At 39.8% G+C, this 26212-nt stretch overlaps 1 protein-coding gene across 13 annotated transcripts in view; it reads left to right on the top strand.

Annotated features, from left to right (window-relative positions):
- LMO7 (LIM domain 7) overlaps positions 1–25505 on the top strand; it is a 209867-nt gene extending 184362 nt beyond the window's left edge. For 6 of the 13 annotated variants that reach the window (XM_045080630.1, XM_045080629.1, XM_045080626.1 and 3 more), the window contains 16 exons: positions 2150–2264; positions 3295–3456; positions 4241–4428; positions 5306–5366; positions 7065–7121; positions 9012–9037; positions 9320–9424; positions 10032–10124; positions 10494–10828; positions 11698–11763; positions 13964–14016; positions 16239–16452; positions 19897–20178; positions 22028–22136; positions 23260–23362; positions 24727–25505. In XM_045080630.1, the coding sequence (XP_044936565.1) occupies positions 2150–2264; positions 3295–3456; positions 4241–4428; positions 5306–5366; positions 7065–7121; positions 9012–9037; positions 9320–9424; positions 10032–10124; positions 10494–10828; positions 11698–11763; positions 13964–14016; positions 16239–16452; positions 19897–20178; positions 22028–22136; positions 23260–23362; positions 24727–24749 (1992 nt within the window). In that variant the 3' untranslated portion in view covers positions 24750–25505. The remainder of the gene's footprint in view (positions 1–2149; positions 2265–3294; positions 3457–4240; positions 4429–5305; positions 5367–7064; positions 7122–9011; positions 9038–9319; positions 9425–10031; positions 10125–10493; positions 10829–11697; positions 11764–13963; positions 14017–16238; positions 16453–19896; positions 20179–22027; positions 22137–23259; positions 23363–24726) is intronic. The other 7 variants (XM_045080631.1, XM_045080627.1, XM_045080622.1 and 4 more) reach the window with 4 other exon arrangements.
- The last annotated feature ends 707 nt before the right edge of the window (positions 25506–26212 follow it).

The raw sequence follows: 26212 nt of genomic DNA, 5'->3' as shown, positions 1-26212 counted from the left end.
TTAAAGTAGTTCCATACTCAACTCTGGAAGAGTCAGTGATTATTTTTTGAGAAAAAAGACCATGCCTAATCCATCTTTATTTCCCAAGTATTAAGCCCTATTGTCTTATACAAAATAGATGCACAGTAAGTGTATATTGACCAGATGAATATGTGCATATTGTTTTAATACTTCTGTGTCCACAGAATATAGTAAGTTCTTGGTTTGGTGCCTTCCTTGCCTTGTTTCTAATTCTTTTTTTTTTTTTTTTAAGATTTTATTTATTTATTTGACAGAGATCACAAGTAGGCAGAGAGACAGACAGAGAGAGAGGAGTAAGAAGGCTCCCTGCTGAGCAGAAGGTCCAATGCGGGGCTCGATTCCAGGACCCTGGGATCATGACCTGAGCTGAAGGCAGAGGCTTTAACTCACTGAGCCACCAAGCCACCCCACCCCCTTGTTTCTAATTCTTACGTAATATCAGTTTTTCATAGAATAGAGTCACTTGGATTTTAAACTTGTTTTAGAGATGAAAAAACTTCAGCATAAAGCTTTATGAATTGCCCACTTAGCCCTAGGTTCAGTTTTATTTATTTATTTATTTATTTATTTAACAGACAGGCATCACAAGGGAGAGAGGCAGAGAGGCAGGCAGAGAGAGGGGGGGAAGCAGGCTCCCCGCCCAGCAGAGAGCCCGACATGGGGCTCGATCCCAGTACCCTGGGATCATGACCCGAGCCGAAGGCAGAGGCTCAACCCACTGAGCCACCCAGGTGCGCCCCTACGTTCAGTTTTAACTGCCACACTGACCTGGAGAATTTATAGGTCTTTTTTTTTTTTCCTGGAAAATAAAATGGCTTTAGGAAGAACTTCTGTTTTTGAAAGAGTACGTCTCAGTTCTTAATTATTCTAAATCAAAGACTGAAACGAGGCTGGGAGTTTCAAGTTAAAATTCATGTCTGCTTGTTTACCCAAAACAAAACACATACATTATGAAAGGCAATCGAAATTTTCACAGACATCGTGTATTTCACAACTTAAAACATTTGTTTTGGAAAATGGCTGCCCTTCTGTGAAACTGAGCGTTTGTTGCTGTGTGGTATAGTGACAGAGGTGGAACCAGAGGTCTGTCCGTTGTCCAAGAGACTGTTGTTTCTTGGGCTTGTTGGCTGATGTCACTTGGAGGAAGTTGTGACCTGTTGCTTAGGATGTCTCTGTTGGGGCCCTCCTGGCATCTGACCTACCCTGGTTCCTTAGAGATGACGTAGCTCGCATTGTACAGCTCGTGTGGCGTCTCTTTCTTCACCCCTTGATCTTCATGAGGCAACAGGGCAAACAGTGCTCTGCCAAAACTTCAGATGCCCAGTAGGGGGTGGTCCCTGTCTTAGCGGAGCTCTACGTGTAGCTGAGTTGTGTGTCAATGAACCCACTGACATTGTTCAGCTAAATATGTTAGTCGGATTTGCCTTTTTAATAAGTATGGTGGAATTTAGAAAAGCATTTAATTTTTTTTTGCATTTCCAAAAATGCTATTGTGTTGAAATAAATGATATATGACATTGTATAAATTTAAGGTGTACTGTATGTTAATTTGACACATTTATATATTGTAATAGGATTGCCATTGTAGTGACAATTAGCACCTTGATCACCTTACATAATCATCCTTTCTCTTTAGTGGTCGGAATAATTAAGTTATAGTCTGTTAGCAAGTTGGATTAGAATACCGTGCTGTGTATATTCACTGTACCATGCTTTAGATCTCTAGGGCTTATTTATTAATAGCAAGTTTGTACCACTAAACAGTATGCACAACATGCCTTCTCGCTCCTTTCCTGGGTAATAACAAATGGTCTATAAATTAAACCCAATTGTAGACGGGGCAAATGCCCAAGCTTTATTCATGGCCAGCTGATTAAAAATATTAATGTGAAGAAAAAACATCTGTTGATGTGAAGGTTTCCCTTGTTTTAGCAGAAAAATAATAAACTCATTGATATATGTATAAATGAAGGTTTTACCAAACCCAGGTTAAAAAGATTGCTGCTTCTGGTCTATCATGAAATAACTCAAGTGTACCTTGCATATAGCCTCCGTTCTTTCATGGATAGACTTTCCTCCATGTGGGTGCCAGGGACACCTGATCCCACCGTTTCGTGTTTGTTTTCAGGATCAGTTCAGTGATATGAGAATCAGCATAAACCAGACACCCGGGAGCGGTCTTGACTTTGGGTTTACAGTAAAATGGGCATTGTCTGGGATCTTCGTTGCATCAGTCGAAGCAGGTAATTCATAGATTTAGTTCTACTCAACTTTCTTCCCCTTGTTATTCTATGCTGTTCAAAAAACCCTCCAGAAATTAGTTTATGTGATACAGGAGGAGACAGCACATGTGAAAAAGGCAGTAGTAGAGTGAGGAGATGCAGCCTATTCCCAGAGACTAATAGTATTTCTTCTGCTTGCCTCATTAATTTTAGTTTTGTAGAATCTTATCTTTTGGCCTTTACAGAATTCATTTGTCATCTTCCAATTAGCAATTGACTGGAAATTCCAAAAGAACTGTCCATGATTGGCTGTGTTTGGGGTGGCTATGTATGTGCTGTGTAATAAATTGGTGTTTTCTGAGCATCCTAATGTATCTGTTGCTCGCGGAGTCCTCAGGATGCTTTGGGACTTGTACAAAAGCAGCCCCTCCCCCACCCAGGGTTCTACCAAGTCCCTCCCAGGAATTTTAAGCAAAATATTACCACAGAGCCTAAAATTAAGCTACTGTAGTTAAGAGGAGCTCCTCATTTACATATTTTAGCTATATAAAATTGCATGCTAACTCTGGTTATTTTTTTTGAAAATTCAGAAAGACGGTTTAATTAGATAACGGGAAGTGGTAATTGTAAGGGGTTTTAAATGGCCTTGCTTTTTTTTAAATCTATTCCAGAGTGCATTTGGATTTGGAAGCTCAATTAAAGTACAATATATTTCACATTTTGAATTTAAAAATAATTTAAAATTTTATTTGTTCTTACGAAGGTAATAAAGAAATTTTATGGAACAGATGAGCTTATTCTTTTATATGTTAATGAAGATACATGCTCTAGCATAAAAAATGGATTTGGTGCTTTTGTATGTTGTAGGTACTCAAATATTTTGTAACTTAAAAAAAAATTCCTTACTCTGCTCTACCTGAAAAATCTAAGAATGGTTAGTTGAGATTAAGAAGTCATTTTTTTCTCTAAGTAAGCAATGACTAGCTAAATGTAGATTTTTTTGTTTGGAATTTTTTCTTATTGGTTGTTTAATTTATTTTGCTTTCTATAGGTAGCCCAGCAGAATTTTCCCAGCTACAGGTAGATGATGAAATTATTGCTATTAACAACACCAAGTTTTCATATAAGGACACAAAAGAGTGGGAGGCAACCATGGCTAATGCTAAAGAAACTGGAAACCTAGTAATGGATATCAGGCGCCATGGAAAGTCTGGTGAGTTGAGTTTTACCACTGTCTGCCTTTCTCAATGGGGAACTGGTCTTTGGCAAGTGGTTATAACAGCTGGCTTCAATAACTTTTTTCTCATTTTTTATTTACTTTTTATTTTTTGGCTTCAAGATGTTCTGTGGTTATGCCCAAACAAATCTGGAACAATCCCTCCTTGACTATTCTGTCTGCAAACTTTTCTCTAGCACATTTACTGGATTCTACGTTATTGATTGATTGATTGATCGATATGCTATACTGACTCTGAATGCAGATAGTAACTGAAAGCTATTTTAACTGCATCTGCATTTGGGAATCTCATAACAATTCTGAGGATCAAGAATCACACTATGACTTTACTTTCTCGACAGCACCATAGCTAACTGGTGTTAGAGAGAACAGGGTAGGTCATATTCCTGCTGCTCATACTCAAGGCACTGTCAGTATAATTCTGTTACTGTGTTTCTTCATTGTTGAGGTTCGATGGAGAAGGGCATTAAACTCCCTGCCACCTTCCAAATTATGATCTCAAAATGCGATATTCAGTTCTGGTTTACAGAAAGAGTCAGTAAATTTGCTAGTCTCTTCCTTATTAATATGACCTAACCCTTGTGTTTTCAGAAGGCGATCTGTTGGCCAAAACCCCTGCACTCTTTACTTCTTTCACACACTACCTGATTTTTTTGGGTGTCTTCTGTATGTATATTTTGTGTATGTGCATTCACTAACTTTGTTCTTTCCACGTCACCATTTACGTGTACTCATTTCTTGATCATCATATGCCAATCAGACTGGGGCAAAGACCAGCCTTCCCTGCCATTTACACGGCATAAAACTCTCAATCTCACCAGTATGGCTACCAAAATTATAGGTTCACCCGAAACAAAGTGGATTGATACAACTTCTGGAATTTACAACTCAGACAAATCTTCAAGTCTGTCAATAACAACTGATTTCTCAGAAAGCCTCCAGCATTCTGTAAGTATTTTGAGAAGTAGGAGTATTTGTGTACAGCAAAGTGTCTGTAGGAAGTGTGTGGGGGGAAAGAATTTGAACAATTTTGATGCTACTTCAAAAACATGTAGTTGAAAAAGGTAATTTATAGTAATGAGAGTAAAATGTGATTCTGATAATCCTAAGGCAGCCCTCATAGATAAGTAATAGTTATATCATTGTAAAATCAAAAGATCCCGTAGTAGTGTCCTATAGGTATTGCCTACCAATCTTCAACATTATACCCATTTCTCAGATCTTTGTGGATGTGAAGTGGTAATGTAATATACTATAATTTTACATGTAACTTTTTATGCTTTCTTTAGTCTTTGTGGGTAAATTACACACAATTACTATACTTATTTTAAAACATGAAACATTTTTAGATCTTGTGTAGATGACTTTGATGGGTAGACTTCAATGTGTGGTTAAGAGATACTTAACTACATTAACTGATTAAAAATAATTACAATGTAGAAATTTTTCCAAGTATCAAAGCAATAGTTAAATTTCAAATAAATATTTGTCTTGACTCCCTAGATATAGTTGTTATTATCTTAAGATATTCTTTTGTCTAATAAGGAGATCCAGCTGCATTGTGTAGGGAAAGCTTAAATGCTGAAGAATTCTCTATGCTTGTGTTGCTTACTCATAAATATAAGCTAAGTGAACTAATTATTTGGCACATAGTGTTTCTTGGAAAAATAACGACTGATTGAACTTAATGTAAAAAGCTGTAAGAAATACACTAATAGCCTGTAAAACTCATCTTATTAAAATATTTTCACTAATGGGAAGTGCATTATTCGAACCCAAAGTCCAACTGGACAGAATGTTGTTAACTGGCCTTTTATCCTTCCAGAATACTGAATCCAAGGAAATGAATGGAATTCGTGATGAAAGTACTACTTTTGAATCAAAAGGTAAATATCACCATTTTAATTATGTTTATAATATAGAAGTCACAGCATTTAAGTTCTTCTATTATAAAAATTAATAACAAATTAGTCCAAGAAAAACCGATCCCACTGCAAGCTGAAACTAAAAGGTTAGCATAGAGATCCTGTTGCAGCCAGGTGGAAGGGCGTTCAGTTCCAGGGTTTGAATAGTTCAGGAACTGCAAACAAAGCTTTGGCAGCCTGTCCAGGAGCTCCGAGGGCCTGTGTGTCTAAGTCAAATAAGAAAGGCTGGTTTTTCTGAGGCCGTTAGCCTTCTTGCTGTGGTATGTTGGCAAAGGGAATCTTAGTTAAATCCGACACAATGAATGAGGCTTCCTTTCCCCCTTTATTGTGAAATGGACAAGTTTGCAGGCAGCTAATATCAAGTAGAGAAATGGTAATCATCATTGTTAGGCAAAGGACCCATTTGTAATGAAAAAGCAGGTGTGGTATCTGGGGAGATATTGTATCATGGAGTTATCACTCTCTTTCTCCTTCTGTGTGTCCACAAATCATTGTTGCTTCATGCTATCTACTACTCCTTAGGCATACAAAATAAATAAGAAAGATCTGGTCCACAAAGTCAGGGAAAGAGACTCAAAGAAGACCAGACTCCTCCTACCAGGAAACTAGACTCCCATCTGGCTGGGTCAGTTTTATGGCTTTGCATCTGCCTTTACCAGTTCATAATATGTTAGGTCACAGCCAAACCAAGTTTCTAAATTCCCCTTTATTGATTATTTATTTTGGTATTTAATTTCTGATAGGTACAAGTAACTGCGTCTTAACAAATAGTGCATTCTTTATCAAAGGAGTTTTTAAAGCAAACATGATTTATTTTGGATTCCCCATGTTAAATCCAAGACACCCAGGTCCCACTCTGCCTGTGACTCAGGCAAAGCAAACTGCTAAGACACCGGACTCGTCATTAGTGACTATGTATGCACGCTTGTCATTGGAGGGTTTGCTTTACGCAAGTAAGCACCAACTAGTATCAAGTAATAATTGCATTTACAACTTATGAATAAACTGAAGTATACAAATCGTTTGTGATAACCTTGCAACAGATCTGTAAAAGTCAGAATGTTTCTTTTCTTTTCTTTTTTTCTTAATTGGACTGAACTCCATTTACTTAAAGTTAGTGGCTATAAGATATTAAACTAAGGCAAAATTCTTTAGATAGAATATTTTAATGTGGACATTTGTTCTTATTTTATCTTTCCCTGGGTATTAATTTATTTTCTTGTCTAACTCCCCACTATTTCTCAGTTCATTTTTTGCTTAGTAACACAGAAACTCTTAGTTACAAACAATTCTCCTTGGACTTCGAGATTTTGGGTTGATAAACCTAATCAAAACATTTTAGTTTCCATTTCCCTAAAGCTGTGTGATCTAGCACGGAAGATTTTTTTTTGGCTTCTATGAAACTATGATGCTATCTGCTAGAATTTATTAATAAAATAATTAGTTCCATTACTAATTTAGATGTAGTATAGACTACTAAAAATATGTGTCTTTGTACATTGAAATAATCCATATCTTCTATGGCTATCAGTTTTGTCATTTTTCAACTAATGCTGTGGACTAGAAAGGTGTGTCAGATACCATTTAGTTTTCCAGTGGTGAGAGATTAAAATGAATGACATGGTATTGATGTATTTTTTTTTTGTATTTTTCAACTAGCATCTGAATCTATTTCTTTGAAAAACTTAAAAAGGCGATCACAATTTTTTGAACAAGGTAAACTACCAAGATAACAATTCATGTACTTTCATAGAATTGTTCCCATTCTCCACTCTGTCCTTATAGTCTTTGGTGCTGGGCACTTAGCCTTTTCAATTTGGCTGCCATTGTGACCAAGCAACGTAACCCATTTCCATTCTTTTCCTAGGGTCATCATGCTTTTCTTACAGTTCATGGGTCTACCTCTGTGGTAATGGGTCTTTGCGTGTCTTTTGTATACCTCTGGACTTTTTTTTTTTTTTTTTCTAATAAAAAAAGATTGAGATGCTGTTAAACACACTTCTTTCCACTGGGTGACAGTAAGAAATGAGGAACCTCACTTACGCCTTACTGCTTCCTACCAATTGCATAATACTAGATTACACCAACACCTGATTGTTGAACTTCTGAAAACTCTAACTTCCGGGGAAAATGCTCTTTAAAAAAAGCAGAGTTGTTTCTTGCTATTGGAACGATGGCTTTGCAGTGTTCATAGGACCGCCCTGTTGACCCTGAAGTAAATAAAATGTAAATTTTAGTTGCGCGTCTGAACATGTGCGTTTTGAGCCTCCCCGTGTTGGTGTAGTTGGGCTGCGTTGCCTTCTGTGCTGTGCATGTGGCATTCCTTCCCCCTCACGGCTGTCTGATGCCCTGTCTCATGAATGCAGTCTGAGCTGAGCTGTGCTGTGCTGTCAGAACTTAAAAGTAATATCCAGCATTTGAGATGCAATGGCACAGAGAGGAGTGTGCTGTAGGCATCTAAATGTTATTGTTTCTTACTTTTAAGATGATCAAAAACCTTTACATGCTTGCCTTCTATTTACTGGATTCAAAGATTAAAAAAACAAAAACAAAAACCGAGGAATATTTCTTTGGGGAACTAAGGTTTCTTTTTGACCATAAATAGGAGTAGCTCACCAGCTGTGCATGTACGAGGTCTATTTGTGTCAGTATCCATAGTGTTTTTGATTTTTTTGTTAAATTCCCATTTTTCTACGGTAATTTAGTTGAAACACTATGATACTTTTAGCTTAAACTGGCTAACAGAAGATAATTCCTTTCTTTCTCTAGTCTAATTTTCACTCACTTCTCTTCAACAGGCTATTTTAGGGAAGAATATTTTCCTAAGTCTCAAAGCAGTTTTCTTTAAAAAAAATGCGTAAGTGAACAGTTTATTTGACAGCTGAGGTTTCAGGAAAATTAAAAATACTGTATGATAGCATCTTTCATGAAATTTGCTTAGTTGGTTTTTGGATTTTTTTTTTTTTTTGTACTATATACAGACACGCATTCCTATAGTACCCCCTGAGAATAAAGAGAAGAATATTAGGCCCATAGGTGTACACATGAAGTTTGAATATTTGTGCGGCAAGTAATAGGAGAGGAAGGGGAAGGATTTCCTGAACGTGCTTTTGTGGTGTCTTATTTAAGAAAAGTAGCTTATTAGCAAGGAGACCTGGAAAATCTGATACAGAGCTGGCACGTTAGCTTTAAGTAGTGGCAAGTAAAAATTTGGATTTGGCAGGTAATCTACCATTTGAAAACCTTTTTTCTCTCCCTGTTGTGCTCAGCTGTGACATACTACCTGGTGTATTCATAAAAGAACCCTGAAACCTCTTTAGAAGACACTAGCCATCCAGCTCGAGTACCAAAGGCTAAGGGATATCTTTGGCACCCATACTTTCTCTCTCTTTGTTTTAAATGACTTTGACTTTGGAAGAAGAGTAACAAACAGATGGAATTGAAGTGGAAAACTGAGATTCTACTGCAGTTAAAAAAAAAAAAAATCACTGATCTCACTTAGTATCCTGGCATAGAAACAGCTAATATGACTCTGTAAAAGATTATTTCATAGAAATGAAAAGACTTATATATTTTTTTCTTCCTTTCCAACACACTGCAACACAGGAAGCTCGGATTCTGTGGTTCCTGATGTAAGTAGCATTCATTTGTTTTTAGAACAAGTAAGGTGACTTTGGCGGGACTGAATTAGCACATACTAGCATTGCTTCTTTTCAGTTGCATAAGAATTTATCAAGGAGTAGTCTTTCCAGGTTGAAAAGACCCACTTTGAAACGGAAAGCCAAACCTCCTCTGGTACCGCTTAGGCAAAGGGTGGGATGAATCATTCATAAAAGCTGGAGTGCTTTGGTAGATGACTGAATGAAGTAATATGTTCTTCCTCTGTTTGCACGTCTTCTCTTCTAACTGGCTAGCTTCCGGTTCCGACCCTCAGTGCCCCGAGCCGCTGGGTGTGGGATCAAGAGGAGGAGCGGAAGCGGCAGGAGAGGTGGCAGAAGGAGCAGGACCGCCTGCTGCAGGTAGAGCGGAGTGATGTGGGCCCACAGGCGTTCTGCTGGCTTTCCCTGCTCCGTGTCAACCGGCACCAGGAAGCAAACTAAAAAATCAGAAGCTAATAACCTCATAATTAACAAATCTTTTGCGAGGCGGCACATCTTGCATTCGTTTCATTTCTATTTTGAAGCTTTCCGAGTCCTCCTTTTAAAACAATTATTTACCCTGTATATTTTTTAGAACATGGCGCTATGGTTTACTGGATTTTCTTATGTGTGACAGGTGTGTGGATCGTAAGGCCGTGCACCCGCTAAGCTGTGTGTGTGTCCACTCCACTGCAGGGAAATTCAGTCCCCCTAGCAGTTACCCAGGGGCTTCACTCAATTACAACTGTGGTAAAGAGTGGCTACAGGTTCAATTCTGAGTGTCTCCCCTTTCCCGAGACCACCATTGAATTTGATATAAGCTATTTCATACTTTAGGGATGAAAGTCCAATTGGTGAAAATAATATCACCATCTTTAAAGATTGAGGTGAAGGGTAGAGCTAGCAAAGAAGCTGGTGAAAGAGATTCCGTGTAACATCATTAATCTGTTAATTAACTAATTAACTAATATGCCATCTCTCCTTATAGGAAAAATATCAACGTGAGCAGGAGAAACTCAGGGAAGAGTGGCAAAGGGCTAAGCAGGAAGCTGAGAGAGAGAATTACAAGTACTTGAATGAGGTAGTGTTGGAACGTGCTGTGTTCTTCTCTGTCTCAGTGAAATTATCTGGGGAATGGAAGATCCTCTGTTTCACCTGCTTTTGCCACATATTTACTTACATAAGCTCTTTGAAAAACACAGCGAGCTCTGATCTGTCAGAATTTTGCTCTGATGTTGCAGCCTTTCTCTTAGTTTCTTTACTGTATCATCAAATGGTTCTATTAATGAACCCTAAGTGCGTCTTTCTCCCTCGCGCTTGTATTTCCCCCACGTGTGGCTTTGGTAGCGATAAAAGGAACCCCTGGCGAACTCTCCAACAGAACACGAGTAAATGAAATTGTGACGATGCACAGATTCAGACGGGCTTCTCTTTCCCCCTGGTCACACAGGAGCGGATGGTCCTGAGCTCAAACAGCATGTCTCTACCCACGCGGGAGCCCTCCGCGGCTGCCTGGGACGCCTCCTGGGGTGAGGGGTCCAAGTCGTCGGACCAGGAAGGAAGCCGAGCAGGGGACGAGGAGACAAGAGAGCCGCCCAAGGACGACGCAGAGGAGGACCAAAGGAAGAAGCTGCAGGAGCGCCTGGCACTTGAGGAAGAGAGGCAACTGAGGGAGCAACAGTGTCAGCAGGAGCAGGAGCAGAGGCGGCGGGAGGCGGCCCAGGAGCATGCCCGCCCCGCAGAGATAGAGAGAGAGACGTCAGTCAAGATATACCAGTACAGAAGGTTGGTGCTGCCGCCAGAGCACACTGCGATGTGTTCACGTTGGCTCCGCTTCACTCCGCCCATTCCCCCACCTTCAGAGGCTCCTGGTGGGTCCCTACCATCCGCTTGCTACACAAGCGTTACATTGTAGAGCAGGTGCTACCCCCTTACAGCTGTTCAGACGGCTTCCTGTCACATTGGAGTACCGCCTGGGTCCTCGCGGTGACCTCGGAGGAGCACACGAGCTGGATCTGGACCCCGTGGTCTTACCTGGCTTCCCGCTGTTCCTCCCCTCCCTCCGTCTGTTCCAGCCACACGGGTCTCCTTTTTCCTGCTTGAAAATGTCCAATGCATTCTGCCCCTGAACGCTGGCAGTTTTTAGTCCCTGTCCTTGCAGAGAGGCCTTCCCTCCCCTCTTTCCTCGTCTTTCATCTTCTTTGAGTCTCTGTTCATACGTCCGTCCCCTTCTCAGACTTTCCAGGATACCTCGTCTAAAACATGTGTCCTTTCCCCACACCGTCTCCCACATGCCTTACCATGTTTCATGTTCCATATTTATCGGGAACCCTGAAATGTAAGAATGACATTTAATATTCTTTTTGTTTTGTTTGCTTCGGTAGCCCAGCCCTAGAGCGGTAGCAGGCACTCCCTCTACATTTGTAGGATGAGTGAATTGCAAATGTCTGTTGGTATCAGTGGGTCTTCTTTCTGCAGTGATTGATCAAAATGCTTCTGTATATTTTGTTTTCAACCCAGAGACCATCTCATGAAGAGACTAAAATAACCCTTTTCTGATGTCAATTTTTCTAACTCAGGAAGAGTGTTAAAGTCCAATATGTTGACCATAAACTCTTCTTTCACAATTTCATTTACTTCTTTCTGTCTTTTAGACCTGTTGATTCCTATGACATACCAAAGAGAGAGGAAAAATCTTCAGGGTTGCTTCCTAGTGACAGGTATGTGGGACATTTTGTTGTAATTTCATTGGAATAATAGATGAACATTGGAGGGCTCACCTAGATGTATTTTAGAAGTATTTTGGCTCTTGATCTTTTGTGGGATATAAAGAGATCTTGCTGGTTGACCTTTGTATGGACTAGCATTTGCTGTGTAACCAGCTACCCCTCAACTTAGTGATTTCACATGATTTTGTGGGTATTTTGGGCTGATCCTAATTGGCAGTTCTTCTAGTTGGTCGGGCCCCTCACACATCTCCTACTAGGTTACTAGGCAGCTCTGCTTTGGGAGTTGGCTGTAAGCTGGAACAGTGAGAACAATTAGGCCGTGTGCTTTCAAGATCTAGCGAGCCAGGGCAGTCTCATGTACATGGGGGCTGAGCAGAGAAGACAGAACTAAAGAGAGGAAGCAAGGCGCCTTGCAGTCTACATTCTGAACTGGCCCCCCATGCTTCTGTTACATTCTGTTACCTAGAGCAAAATCACAGGCCAGCCGAAGTTCACAGAACAAAGAAAAATTTTACCTCTTCACGGGAGGAGCCACAATGCAAGGGGAATGGACAGAGGGTAGAATTGTGTTCATTTTGTGCAACTGCCTTAGTTTTTATTTTAAAGAGGTTGTAAGCAATGGCATGAGCTTGCCCCAAATGAAGTTACATGTGGACATCTGAAATGAGATTTGTGGCCTTCTCTTAGTCTGTTGAGAAGTACTGGTCAATTCCAGTACATGTTAGCTCTATCTTAAAATTTCCTGAGACATAAATTTAATGTTTTAAAGTAATTTTTAGAATACTTTGCTGTTTTGAAATCACTAAGGACTTCTGAACAGACTCTGTCTATAAATACCCAGTGTATGACCATTAATTTGTGTTTTCAGAGCTGACATTTCTTTCTCAGGAAGTTTACCTTAGGGATATGGAAAGACTCGTCTCTACGGGCAATCAGGCTGATTGAGTGGGACTCCTAGTAGGGAAAATTAATATATAGATAGTAATGGGATGACAGGAAGCTAAAAAAAATTTTAGTGATGGATGCTTTTATTTATATTGAAGATTTCTGGGTAACTGTGGATCATTAAAACTGTGTATCTGCCTTGTTACAAATATGCATTTATATATATATATTTAAATAGTCTTTCTAAATGTAGCTTATAACCTGGAGAAAATAATTACACTGCAGTGGAAAATGTAACAAATCCTGGAAAATATAGAATGCTGCTAGGCTGTTGTGGTAGAACAAGCCTTTGAGGTGTTAAGGGGTATGGCTGGACATTTTGTAATAAAAATCATTTTCTCTGTTAATGCAAGTGAAACCATTCATGAAAGTTGCCACCAATCGTGATTACTTTATTATGAATTATACTTTATTATATGTTGTATGTATGTACATATGTGTTATATATATATGTAAGTGTGTAATGTATAGATATGATAATGTACATTATTCATTATTACCACTATTGTTCGAAGTTATGGTGCTTAGTGGTGAGACCTGCCTAGACTGATTCAGAAACTTCAATGTTCTCATTATAAAACCCGGCATCTCTAGAGGTTGCCCATGCCTCTTGACATAGCCAAGGTAGCATTTGGTCAGTGGCTGTTTTGGAAGAAGTGCCTAAAAAGTTGAGTTCTCGGCCTTTGGGCACCTTGAGGAAGAGATAATATGATATTAGGTGATCTGATGACAGTTGGTTGGTACAGCCTATGTGATTGAGATCTGGAGGGAATCAAAGTATACAAATTGGTTAAAAATCATAGGCTTAATCATCCTACAAACTGGAGAGGGTCTTCACACGTTCTTCCCATGCTCTTCTCTTATTTAGAGACATCTACCTTGTACAACATGAAAAATTCCTTATTAAGAAGGTAAATGTAGCTTTCCACAGATATAGGAAATAAATCAACTGCTTTTTAAAGCAATCTTTTTGGTATTCTTACATCATACATGTAAAAAACATGTTCTTAGGGTACCCGGGTGGCTCAGTCATTAAGCATCTGCCTTTGGCTTAGGTCATGATCCCAGGATCCGGATCCAGCCCTGCATCAGGCTCCCTGCTCGGTGGGAAGCCTGCTTCTCCCTCTCCCATACCCCCTGCTTGTGTTCCCGCTCATCAAATAAATAAATAAATACATAAAATCTTAAAAAAAAAAAAAGATGTTTTTAAGGAGATGTCTATAATATTTTGTGTTTTGTGTTGTAGGAACAAATCCAGATCCACAACTGAGCTGGATGATTACCCTACAAATAAAAATGGTAAATGTGAATTTTTTTTCCAAATTCTTCAGCATAGTTGTTTGCTTATGCTCTCGCAGGCTACGATCAGTATTTTTAAAGTCAATATAGTTCAGATTCATTAAGATTACATAATTAAAATACCAGATCTTTTTAACATTTGTGTATAAAAACAAAGCTATCTTATGCTTATTTTGACTTTACTTTATAATAGAGGGAGTAAAATGGTTTTAAATAGCTAATGAAACATTTTGAGATTTTTCAGTGTTACTGATAGTTTTGTATAGATCTTATCTTGCAGCCAAAGAAATGGGACAGAAAAGTTTTCTGCAGAATACCACGGGACTTAAAAGTTGTTTATAAACTTGAAATTATACATTTAAGTGTTAAGATGTCCAAAAGTCCAAAATGATAATGATTTTGCTAACCTGGCAAAAATGGTTAGGAACCTGATATTGTTAGTATAAAGTGTATTTTTAGGAATGCATGTAGCTGAAATTATGTAACTAAGGAGGGAAAAAACCACGAAGCAAAAAGCATCATTTTAAGCAGGGTTTGCATATGAGGTTTTGGGCAAAGCAGGGTGCTTGCTGGTCAGTTATATAAATGAATGAAGGTCCAGGTGAGGATTGGGGTGAATTGGGTAGACGTGCCCACGGAGCGGAGAGCCACGTGGGAGAATGCAAGCTTGCCCCTGCCATGTGGAGAATGCAAGCCCAGTGTTTCTGGGGTCAAAGCAAAGTTAAAAACAATGTGGATTTTCATGTTATCTTTGAAGTGCTGACAAGGATAAATAAAATTTAAAGCCCTCTGTGAGCTAAACCACACATCTGCAGGCCTAAATGGTCAGGTAGCAGCTAGTGTGTAACCTCTGGTTAAAGCTTGTAGAATTTAGTTTCTAGTAGGTTCTTTGATCATTCCTCTTTAACTCTTAGGGGTTTCTATTATCTGGTCCTAGTTTAAATTTCCAGCTCTTCTGCTCTTTTTCCTTTTAGGGACCCTTATCTAAAACCAGAACTTTCTCTTTTGCAGTTGGCAATTGAGATGCTTTCAGATCTGGTTGCTCTGGTCTCACTTGTTTGAATTTCTGGGTTTCTTTTCCCTGTGAATTTGCCTCTAGCCACCATTAAAAGCAAACTTTTAAGTTCTACAATCCTCTGTATGTGTTTTCTTCCCTCTACTAACCCTAAGCTCTTGGATAGAAGGCAGTGAACTTAAGAAATATGTTATTGAAAAAGTTGGTTATGGCAATAAGTCACTTTTAAAGTAGAAAATGTTTCATTTAAAATATGACCAAATTGATAAGCTGTGGGCACCCACACAGGTAAATATAGGTGGGTGTGAGAAAGCGTTGGCCTTGTTGACTGCTTGCTGGAAGATGAACTAAGGCAGAGATGCATCGTGAATTTTGAAAAACGAACAATAGTGGTAAATCTGGAGAGTGAAAGGAAACAAATCCTTAGATGGAATTCTCTAATCCAAATCGAAGGGGGAAGAGACCTCAACATTATGGAAATCTTACCCAAACCAGAAATTAATCGCAAATCCAATGAGACAAAGCCTTCAGGATAAAACCTAACTGAATTGTCATGCATGTATTCAACATCCGAATTATAGCTTCGTCAGTTTCTGAAAGGACCAACATGCTTGATAATAGTCCTTGGTTAACATGTGGGTTACTTGGATATTTTTCAGTTTCACAAAAGCTATTTCAGTGATTGAATGTGATCTGATTCCTACAATTCGGCCATCACTTATTCTAGAACTTACACCATGAAGACTCGAGTTGGCAGGAGATGCAGGCATAAATGTCTTGCTCTCCCCAAGGGGAGTGTAGGTTTTTGAACACATTGTCACAGCAAGTTTTCGATGAGTGTGTGTTTGATTGATTTAATTTCGGAAGGAAGGGACAAGTGGAAGAGAAACGATATCTAGACGAGCACTTTGTAACTTGATAGCGCTGAAGTCAGTGCTGGTTGTTTCCTTTTTGGGCGGCCTCCGTAAGTCTTCCGGAGCATGTTCTGTGGCGTGCCTCTGGGTGTGGTACTGGCATTTCCAGGAATAGCAGACTTTACTTTTATGTTCCCATGCAGCAGTCTCCTTGAGAACTGATGTTAGCATATGTGTACAATGTCACGTCTTTTGCTACATTGTATTTGGAGATGTAACCACATTCCTTCCCTCCCCACCCGCCTTTAATAACAAGTGCTAATCCTACAGCTTCTGATGTGTTTTTAATTTAGGAGGCAATAAATATTTAGACCAAATTGGGAGCACTAGCTCATCACAGAGGAGTTCCAAGAAGGAACAAGGCCCATCGGAAGCAGAGTTAGAGAGACAACAAATTCTTCAAGAAATGAGGAAGAGAACATCTCTTCTCAATGACAGCAGCTGGATCCGACAGCGCAGTTCCAGCGTAAATAAAGAGCCGATTTGTCTGCCTGGGATTATGAGAAGGTGCGGGACGTTTTAGGAGTTATTTCCTCTTCTGTGCTCTGAAGCAGATGTTTAATTTCTAGACATGCTGGTTACCCTGGACAGGAGAGATGTCATAATTTCTTGTCTTATCTGAGGTTGAGCGGAGAGGGGAAAGTACAATGAATGTCATCAGGCATATGTTACCCAGTGCGTATCAAGTGCCCCACGATATGCCTGTTACTAATCTCCATCATCTGACTTGCTCTGGGGACAATGTTTGGAGGCAGGGGTAGTGATGCTCTTTTTCCATATGGAGAAATGGTGGCTCAGGTCCGGAATACACTTGGACAAAACCACATGGCCATAGGTTGCAGAGTGGAATGTGGAACTCTGATGTATAGTTCAAGCACTTGAATGTCCTTCCTTGAAAAATAAAATTAAGCCTCTTTTTATTTATAATGAGATAATGGTTTGATTGGATTCAAGATAATAGTGTTCATAAGTACGAAACCCAATTTTTGTAACTTCAAGAAAAATATATAGATATAAATTAATTAGAGATGAGAAGACGAATATTCTAAAAGATGTATCTTGGGTAAATGAGTACTAAAGCTACTTTTATTTAGTATTTTCAGGAGTGACAAACTGAGGAAAATCTATAACATGTTCAAAAGGGCTAATGTACAAGTAACTTTTGTAAATCAGTAAATAAAGTTTTATGACTTTATAGAAATATAGATAGGCAATATGAGCAGAAGACTTTACAGAAAAAGGAACTAAGTCAGTAAATATTTAAAAGATCAGCACTTCTGGGGCGCCTGGGTGGCTCAGTGGGTTAAAGCCTCTGCCTTCGGCTCAGGTCATGGTCTGAGGGTCCTGGGATTGAGTCCTGAATCGGGCTCTCTGCTCCACGGAGAGCCTGCTTCCTCCTCTCTCTGCCTACTTATAATCTCTCTCTCTGTCAAATAAATAAATAAAATCTTATAAAAAAAAATCAGCACTTCTCCTAAAATAACAATCCCATGTCTCGTTATGAGATTTGTAGATTTAAATGATTGACTAACTCAATCCAGTATTGACAGTGGTATAAAGAAACAGGAGTTCTTGTCCCCAGTTGAGTGGAAAGTTTTTCGGTGTTTACTAAGCAAAAGTTTTAATGTCCATACCCTGTGAGCAGTTTAGTTCCTGACACTTTATATTCTGAATGGATTTGGATAAGTATGCAGAGATATGTCAAAGGATATATGCTTAAATATTATTGGCAATAGCAAAAAAGAAAAGAAGCAGAGTATCTATTAATACGAGTACTTAGCACTTGCCTAATAAAGAGCAGCACACGGATCAGCCCACTAAGTTTTGAGGTGGTGGATGATACGGCAATGCCTCTTTTATCGTTGTATTCATATTTTGCCTTATCACAATTTGTATCAAAATTGACTGGACAGCTCTTTGGATGATGTTGGTGGGGTCCCTTGGACAGTTACAGTCCTTTTGAACTGGGGTTGACAAAATTTTTGGGGGGATGAAGGACCAGATAGTAAATAATTTTGGCTTTGTAGGCCATGTCAGTCTCTATCACATATTCTTTGTTGTTGTTTTTATGACCGTTTGAAAATTAAAAATGCCCTTAGCTTACGATTTGTACATCTCCTGAAGGTGAGCCATAAATTGCTGAACCCCTGATGCTGACGCTGCCCTGAGAGCTCATCAGGGGCTGTTGGCCGGGAGCTTCTGCTTCCTCATGGCCTCTCCACACAGCTGCTCGGGCTGCCTCAGGACATGGCACCTGGATCCAAAGAGGAAACCTTGCAGGCGAATAAGCCCTAATGGACAAGTGTTTCTCAAACCTCCATCTGTATCATGTTTGCTAATGTTCCATTGGCCTAACATGTCACATGGCCAAGAGAGAATCAGTGGGAGGGGGGCGCACAGTGGCAGGAATGCCAGGAGGATGATTCCCTGGGGGGCTCTGAAGTACCATCCATCGCATGAACTGACATGAAAATAACTCTAGGATAACATCGTACCTGGAAAAAACAGTTATGCAGAGTATGCATTGTAGAGTAATCCCATTTGTTTAAGAGTGTTAAACTCATGAACACATTACAGGTGTATATAGACGTGGCTCTACTCATGTCAGCTGGTCTCTGTATGAAAATCTGTGTGTAAACAGAAAAAGTCCCGAAGTTAACCGTGGCCACCTCCAGGAATTAGGGCAGGTAAATTGTGATAAGTGAGGGTGGAGGGAAATTTTATTCTTCCCTCAGATACCCTTCTATATTGTTTGGGTCTTTCTCATCAAGATGAGGTAGTATTTCTGTTATTTTAAAAAGAAAAAAAATACATATTTCAAACGTGGGATAAAAGATCAAGTTTTAAATGTAATAACAAAATAAACCATTTATAATTTGGAGTCAATCTCTGTAGATCAGAATTGATGTAAGCACTTGACTTAGAGAGATTTTCTGAAAGTTATATTTAAATCTGAAATTATCCCCAATTAAATATAACTTTCTGAAAGTTACATTTAAGTCAGTTTGTGAGCTAAACTCTATTTTATTTTTCAATGATTTTTGGGCATCTTTTTCATTTGTTTATTTGAGAAAGAGAGAGAGACAACGGAAGAAAGCAGGGAGAGAGAATAGAGGGAGAGGGAGAGAGAATCCCAAGCAGACTCTGCACTGATTGTGGAGCCCAATGCAAGGCTCCATCCCAGGACCCTGAGATCACAACCTAAGCAGAAACCCAGAGTCATCCACTTAACTGAGCCACCCAGGTGCCCGAGTTCTATTTTAAATGCATATTCAGTTGAAGGGGAGTGGTTAATGAATGCTTCTATGAGATGTACATTAGACAGTTGATTAAATTCAGGATTTGGGGTGAGAGTGAGGACTGCACAGTAGGAATGGTCTGGATTATTCTGAAATCAGGGAGATACTGGTTTGAAAGCCAGTTCTACCACTAACTAGCTCTTTCTCTTATGGGCAAGTTAACTTATGTGAGATAACCCCCCCGCCAAAAAAACCTGCCTATAGTGAAGATTAAATGAGTCAAAAATTTTGTGACAGTGTTTAGTCTAATACCTGACATATGTAAGTGTCTAAAGCGGTGGGTTTTTTTTTTTTTTTTTGGTTGGGTTTTAAAAATTAAGATTGATGTATCTGATCTGTTGAAGATTTAAAGAAGGAATGTATGTCTCTATAGTAATTTATTTAAAAAAGTTTTTTTTTTTAGTATTGTCTTTTCCACTTCGGTGTTTTTTCTTTAAGCACCAAGTGAAAAAAGTAAACATAAATGAAGATTAATTGAAACATCGTGATTCTGGTGAAAAGAAACTTTAGTTATTGAAGGTAATTTTAAATGTAACTGTTAGATTACTACCTACTTAACTAAACATAAAATGGATGTTTTAGGGACTCTAATGATATATGGATTCTAGCTCAATGTATTATATAATCTTAATTAACTCTTTCCATGTTTCAGAGGTGAATCTCTAGATAACCTGGATTCCCCAAGATCCAATTCTTGGAAACCATCCCCTTGGCTCAATCAGTCTTCAGGAGTCCGTGCTTCTTCCTCCGTTCAAGACTTCAGTCGGCCCCCACCTCAGCTGGTGTCCACCTCAAACCGGGCCTACATGCGCAACCCATCCTCCAGCATCCCCCCTCCTTCAGTGGGGTCTGTGAAGACCACCACTTCGCCTTCCCCCACACCACGCAGCCATTCTCCTTCAACTTCGCAACCGAGCTCCCAGCTACGCAACAGGTGAGCACCTTAGTCTCAGGGAGATTTTTTTCATTAAAATTTTCCCCAAAGTCTTGTCCAAATTTTCTAGTGAAAACCCAAAACAAGCCTTTTGGAATCTATGAAATTCAGTGCTCCTTTACCAAACTCTATTAAAGCCTTCATAATGTTTTTCCATGCTACCCCAAGAACATTTATAGGTGTCTCGTGAAGCCATGGGAGACCTTTAAAACATGTACCTCATTGCCCCTGTCTCGTTTGCTTTTGCTTGTGGTCAGTGCAGACATACTCGTATAATTCTCAGTGTGGAAGCTTAAAAATACACAGTAGCTTGTGAATGCATTTGCAATTTATGAATAAAAGCAGCATTGTAAAATGTTTTATTTTTATTGAGGCTGTAGTATAAACTCGTTTTATAGGAACTGAGTCGAAAAGGAAAGCATTATAATCAAGCTCCATTGTCTGCGGAACTTTTAACAAGCTGGGTAGAGAAATGTTAAGTAGTTAGATACTGCTCTTTTTGTTTGTTTGTTTGTTTGTTTTGTTTCTGATTTTCAAAACCGTTGCTGGCTTCTTAATCTAGTTTGCCAACATTCTGCTCGGACGAGGTCAGCTGAGTTCTATAGGTTATATGCAGCAGGAACTGGGGAAGAGTTATAGCTCTAGGTCTTGACTCAACTTGTCTTTTGACATGGAGTAAAGCCCAGATTTCAACATGTGTTGGGGTTTGAGGTTTGGGTAGCTTCTCTACAGACTGTCAGTGCTTGGTGAAGCCATGTTCAGCAGTGTTTCTGCTCTCTTCCGAAGGGAGTGCTGTTGGCTTATGGGATTTTGCAAGTGAAATACTGAAAAGTAAAAACACAGTGATAGGTACTGGAATTTTTTTTAGCTGTCAAGGGATTTTGTTAGGAAAACATATCCATCTAAAAGAATGTTGCTTGTACCAGGATCTCTAAAATGTGTATCATGGGATTTGAACTAAGAAGGGGCACACATGTGTGGTAAATGTTGGGCAGAGATGAAGGCTCGCCAGTAGGAGGGAGCCTGAGGAGAGAGTGTGCATTTGTTTACTGAGCTCCACTGTAGGAGGACAAATGGGACACAGGCTGTTGGCTTTTCTGCCCTGGAAAGGTCTCTGTCTTGGAGGTTGCCCTCTTGTGTGAGGTACTTGGCAGTTCTGTACTTTCACTGTCACTAACCTGGGCCAGTACTGTGGGATGCAGTGGTACTAAGTGACTTTTACCTTCCCACCTGGAAAGACTTGCAGGAGAGACTTGCATCCAAAGGAGAGTAGACACCCTCCATACTTGTGTCCATGATAGCTGCCAGCCACTTGTCATCTTCTCCCAGAGGCCATCCTGGAAGCCAGAGAAACCCCCAGGAAAGCTCTGGTCCTGCTGTGTCACTAGAAGAGCAGGTGAATGAAGAGGAGGATGGGAAAATAAGGTTAGGATGGTAGAAGAAGCACGTAGCGCCTTTTGGGTGGAGCTGGGGCTGCTGTCCTAGCGTCCTGACGGGTGTGACAGGAGTGGGGCCGGGCTTTGGCAGGCGAACTGGCTGGTTATAGAGGAGGGAAAGACTTGTGCTCAATACAGATGTGATCTCAGGAGAATAACATCAGGAGTTAGGGAATGGACTAATTACACTGAAATTGTTAATTTACGTGAGTAGGTGTAAAGGGTTTCTGAACCACCACAGAGCTCTTTCGAGGTACAACATAGCATGCTTTGATTGGTTGGTGATAGTTTTCCTCCCACAGATCTATGCTTCCCTAAGTAATTATTAATTAATGTCAATGCCAGAGTGTGATTTTAAGTAACCTTGATTTGCGCCGATGAAAGCCTCCCTTCCATTCTCGTTCCGCGTCTAGGTCAGTCAGTGGGAAGCGCGTGTGCTCCTACTGTAATAACATTCTGGGCAAAGGAGCTGCCATGATCATCGAGTCCCTGGGTCTTTGTTATCATTTGCATTGTTTTAAGGTGAGACCAAGATGAACAGCCTGCAGGTCCGCAAAGCTTTGCTTGGAGAGCGCATGGCTTCTTGGCGCGCTGGGTGTGAATGTCCCACTAACAAACTCGGTGCTACATTTTGTCAGTCTGTGCTGCACTTTGAATCGCAAATTGCCTGTTCTCAAATCTTGAACCTAGTCACAAAAATTAAATCTAGAGACACTATGCATTCCTGGTCTTCAGTCTGTTAAGATTCTGTGAGTAAAATTTACAGCTTATAAATCCTTTCTTTAACACGCTGTCATAGGCCTGCTTGAAATATAATTTCCCAGCATTATTAACGGCATGGGGACGTGCAATTGGGAGTGTCGGAACCGTAGCTTTGATAGAGAGAGTATGTAATGAAGAGCATCGCCAAACATTTTTACGATTGCAAAGCCTGCCACACCTTATGGGATTTGCACAAAAGAACTAAGCCTGTAATTACTTTATTTTGTCTTTAGAGACACCTCTCTATGTGATTCTAGAACTTGCACTGGGCTAGAAAGAGACCCTGGTTCTTATCTCTGGAGTCCTGCAGAGCACAGCTTGTTTGAGCTTGCGTATCGCTGCCTTGAGCAGTTCCCGGGCAGAACAGAACCAGTCCAAATAACCAGTGTTTGAGCATGTGGAACCAAAATACACAGCCTGGAAGTGCAGGTGCCGTGTGCAAACACTCACCAGGCGGGGGCCGTGGGCCACTGGACATTGCCCACCTCAGCGGACAGTGCCAGAACCCCACTCCTCATTCATTCTCTAGTTCTTCCCCGTGATGCCTTACCCTCTCACATTCTGCTGCAAGAAATGAAGACTCAGTTCTTTCAAGCCAATCAGCAGATCAATTTTACTCTTTCGGTATATTTAGAATGATCATTTTGGCTCTTAAAATTAGACTTATGAATTCTTTAATGTCTCCTCTGGCAGGCTTGATTTTAATCTACTAATTATCTTTGGGGCTTTTCCTTTTTTTTTTTCTTTTCTTTCTTTCTTTTTTTTTCCTTTGCTGAAACATATCTAAGAGCTTAGAAGCTGCATTCTGCTCAATTTCTCCCCCCTGCTGGGAGTGCCACCGGAGTTCACAAACTGACTGTGGTTGTTCTTTCTTGTCCCTCAGTGTGTGGCCTGTTCGTGTGACCTCGGAGGCTCCTCTTCAGGAGCTGAAGTCCGAATCAGAAACCACCAGCTCTACTGCAACGACTGCTATCTCAGATTCAAATGTAAGAGAGCAAATCAGGGAGAAAATTTCTTATCTTTTAAGGAGGCCACGGGCTCCCATGCATTTCCCTGAACCTGCAGCTGTGTCCCCCTCCGGCTCCCTGCCTTAGAATTCTAGGCTTTAGGAAGCTTCGTGTGTCACCACCACCCCCACCCCCAGCCCTTTCAAAGTGGGTATGGTGAATGGGTCAGGGCTCCAGACTCCAGCCACTCTCGGGAGGCTTGAGGGGCTGAGGGGCTGGAGAGGGACGCGTGCCTGAGTCAGGACGGCCTCCTCTGCTGTCTGCTCTGCGTGTGGAGGAACTTCTAATGATGTGAGGCTATCAATAAACTTATACAGACAGTTAAAAATGACCCTTCTGTGTAGACTGTACTCTGGTTCGTGGCTAGGAATCAGTCCCTCATTATCAGCAGATTTCTGTCGCTTCACAGTGGGCTTTGCTTCTGTGATTTAGAACATGACCAACTTGAAACACCGTGGTCTGACAGAGGGAGTGGAGAACAGCTTGTGCTTTGCTACTCTATAAGCCTGTGTTAGTATGATTAATATTTTTAAAAGGAGAACACGAATTCTGATTATATGGTGTTTCGGTGTCACTTTTGGGAAAACTGAGTTTTTCAAAAACTTGACATGCTCATCTGTGTCTAAGCATGTTTTCGTTTGTGTGTTATAAAACCTAGGATAGCTCCAATGTGTTGCCTATCGTTTCTAGCCACGTAAAGACAACCATTACTGCTGTTGATACTTTGAAGCTTGATGGTGGTAACATGTGTTTCTTCCTTATTGTGAAAGGGTGTTACAAGTGGTATCAGCAAACCATTTGCTTTTGAACTCTGAGGTATTTATATGGCCCTTTATGTGAAGAGTGCTTTGAAAACGGTTTCAGCCCAGTCAACTCTCTTTTATCTGTCAGCGGGATGGGAACCTTCTCTCCCCGGCGTCCAGTTCTTTTCTGGATGTGACCACTGAGGTTGGAGAGCGGCAAGGCTGGGCATCCAACGGCGGGAGTGTGTGTATGTGTGTGCGCTTTTCTCTTTTGAATCAAATTCCCAGGCCAAATAGAACTGATTTTTGGAATATTCAGGGGGAAATTGCCCATGCCTTTGCCTCCTCCAGTACAAATAATAGAGAGTTGGGTGTAACTTATTTCTATGTCAGCAGTTTATTTTTACTTAATTTTTGCAAAGAAATGATTTTAGAACCAAGGCTGTGATTTGTTTGCCCAGCTTTATCCTAAGTGAGTACAAGGTCACTCTTTTTACCTCACGGGGCCATCTCTGAGTGATGACTGCTACACCCCGGGTGGTGATATCCAACTATTTCTCTATCCTAAGTATTTTTCTTTTTTTCTCCTTGCTTGATCAGCTGGACGGCCAACCGCCATGTGATGTAAGCCTCCATACGAAAGCACTGTTGCAGATAGAAGAAGAGGTGTTTGCTGCTGATGTAGATCTATAAATATGTGTTGTATGTCTTTTTTGTTCTTTTTTTTTTTAAAGGATAACACTTTTTTTTTTTTTTTAATTTTTTGCCTCTTTAGATTACATCAGAGCATTATAGTCTTGGTAGCACCTGTATTTTTGTTGTTTATTTATAAGAAAGTGATTTTGTGTGTTGGGGGGACAGAAAGTGCAGGATTTACTTTTTGAATTCAACATCTTAAAAGCACAAGGGAAAAATAAGAATGAAATATTTTTGACGCTGATGATGATCAGGTTTGACTTTCTAGTGGTGTCTCGAAGAGGGTTATTTTATTGTTTTTTTTTAAAGTTCTGAAACATTATTTGAAATAGTTAATATAAATATATAATTGTGATTGCTCTGTTTATGTATACTAAATAATGCAGAACCGTATAGAAATTTCACTAAAATCTACCCGCAAATTTGCTTTCTGTGTCCTTCTTTTCATCTATGTAATATTGTGCTTTTGAAAAAAAATTTTTTTAGCATATGTAACATTTTAGTTGCTTGGTGAGGGGATCTCTATTTTCTTCACCAGAATGATCACTAAGCAATGCCCAATAGAAAGCTGCTTCTTTTCATTAATACAGAATCATCATGGTTTGTATACCAGAAATTTTCTCCAGGAACTAGTAAGCCTTTCTGTTCCACTGTGTTTGTAAATAAACTTGCTGAACCATTAAGGACTGGTTCTCTTTTTTTATTCTGTGTGTATGTATGTGATTGTCTACCTCCCAGACCTTTTACTCCCATTTCAGTATTAAACTTCTATTGATATTTTTTATTTAGCATGTTTACTGAGAAAAAAGTGACATATAACTAAATTCACATATTTAAACCATACAATATGACAAGTTGGAAATGTGTGATTACCTATGAAATTACCACCATAATCTTCATATTGTTTTACTGGAAAACTTTCACTACCAACTTTGTTTTTGATGGAAGGTTGTTTCTGAATGCCGTACCCTTCTACGGTAAGAGGAGAATGAATAGTGAATTGTTGGATCTTTTCGATAAATTTTTTATTCTTCTGCTTCCCCAGTGATAAAGGAAAATAGCAATGGGTTTAGAAAATCTATAGAGGGGGGAAAAAAACCCAAATGTACTTTGTTTTAGAAATCTGGAATGGTGAGGCAAGAATATAAAACTTGAGCATGTTTTGAGCAAAAATATCAACTCGCGTGAATCCTTTATTATAGTCAGAGCAGGATGGGTAATTCTAGGGTATGAGAACTGTATTTGGAATCAGTTAGAAATAAACTGTAATGTGGGAAAGTATTAAAAATTTAGTTTGCTTTTGTTTTGTAGTACTTATTACTTTAATAATCTGAAATAAAGAATGTGCTTATTGGAGCACCTGGCTGGCTCAGAAGTTAGGCGCATATGA

This window comes from Mustela putorius, unplaced genomic scaffold (genome assembly GCF_011764305.1).
Source record: "Mustela putorius furo isolate JIRA1106 unplaced genomic scaffold, ASM1176430v1.1 tig00000480_pilon_pilon_pilon, whole genome shotgun sequence".
Lineage (NCBI taxonomy): Eukaryota > Metazoa > Chordata > Mammalia > Carnivora > Mustelidae > Mustela > Mustela putorius.
The sequence above is the reverse complement of the archived record's forward strand: the minus strand, read 5'-3'. Positions and strand labels throughout refer to the sequence as shown.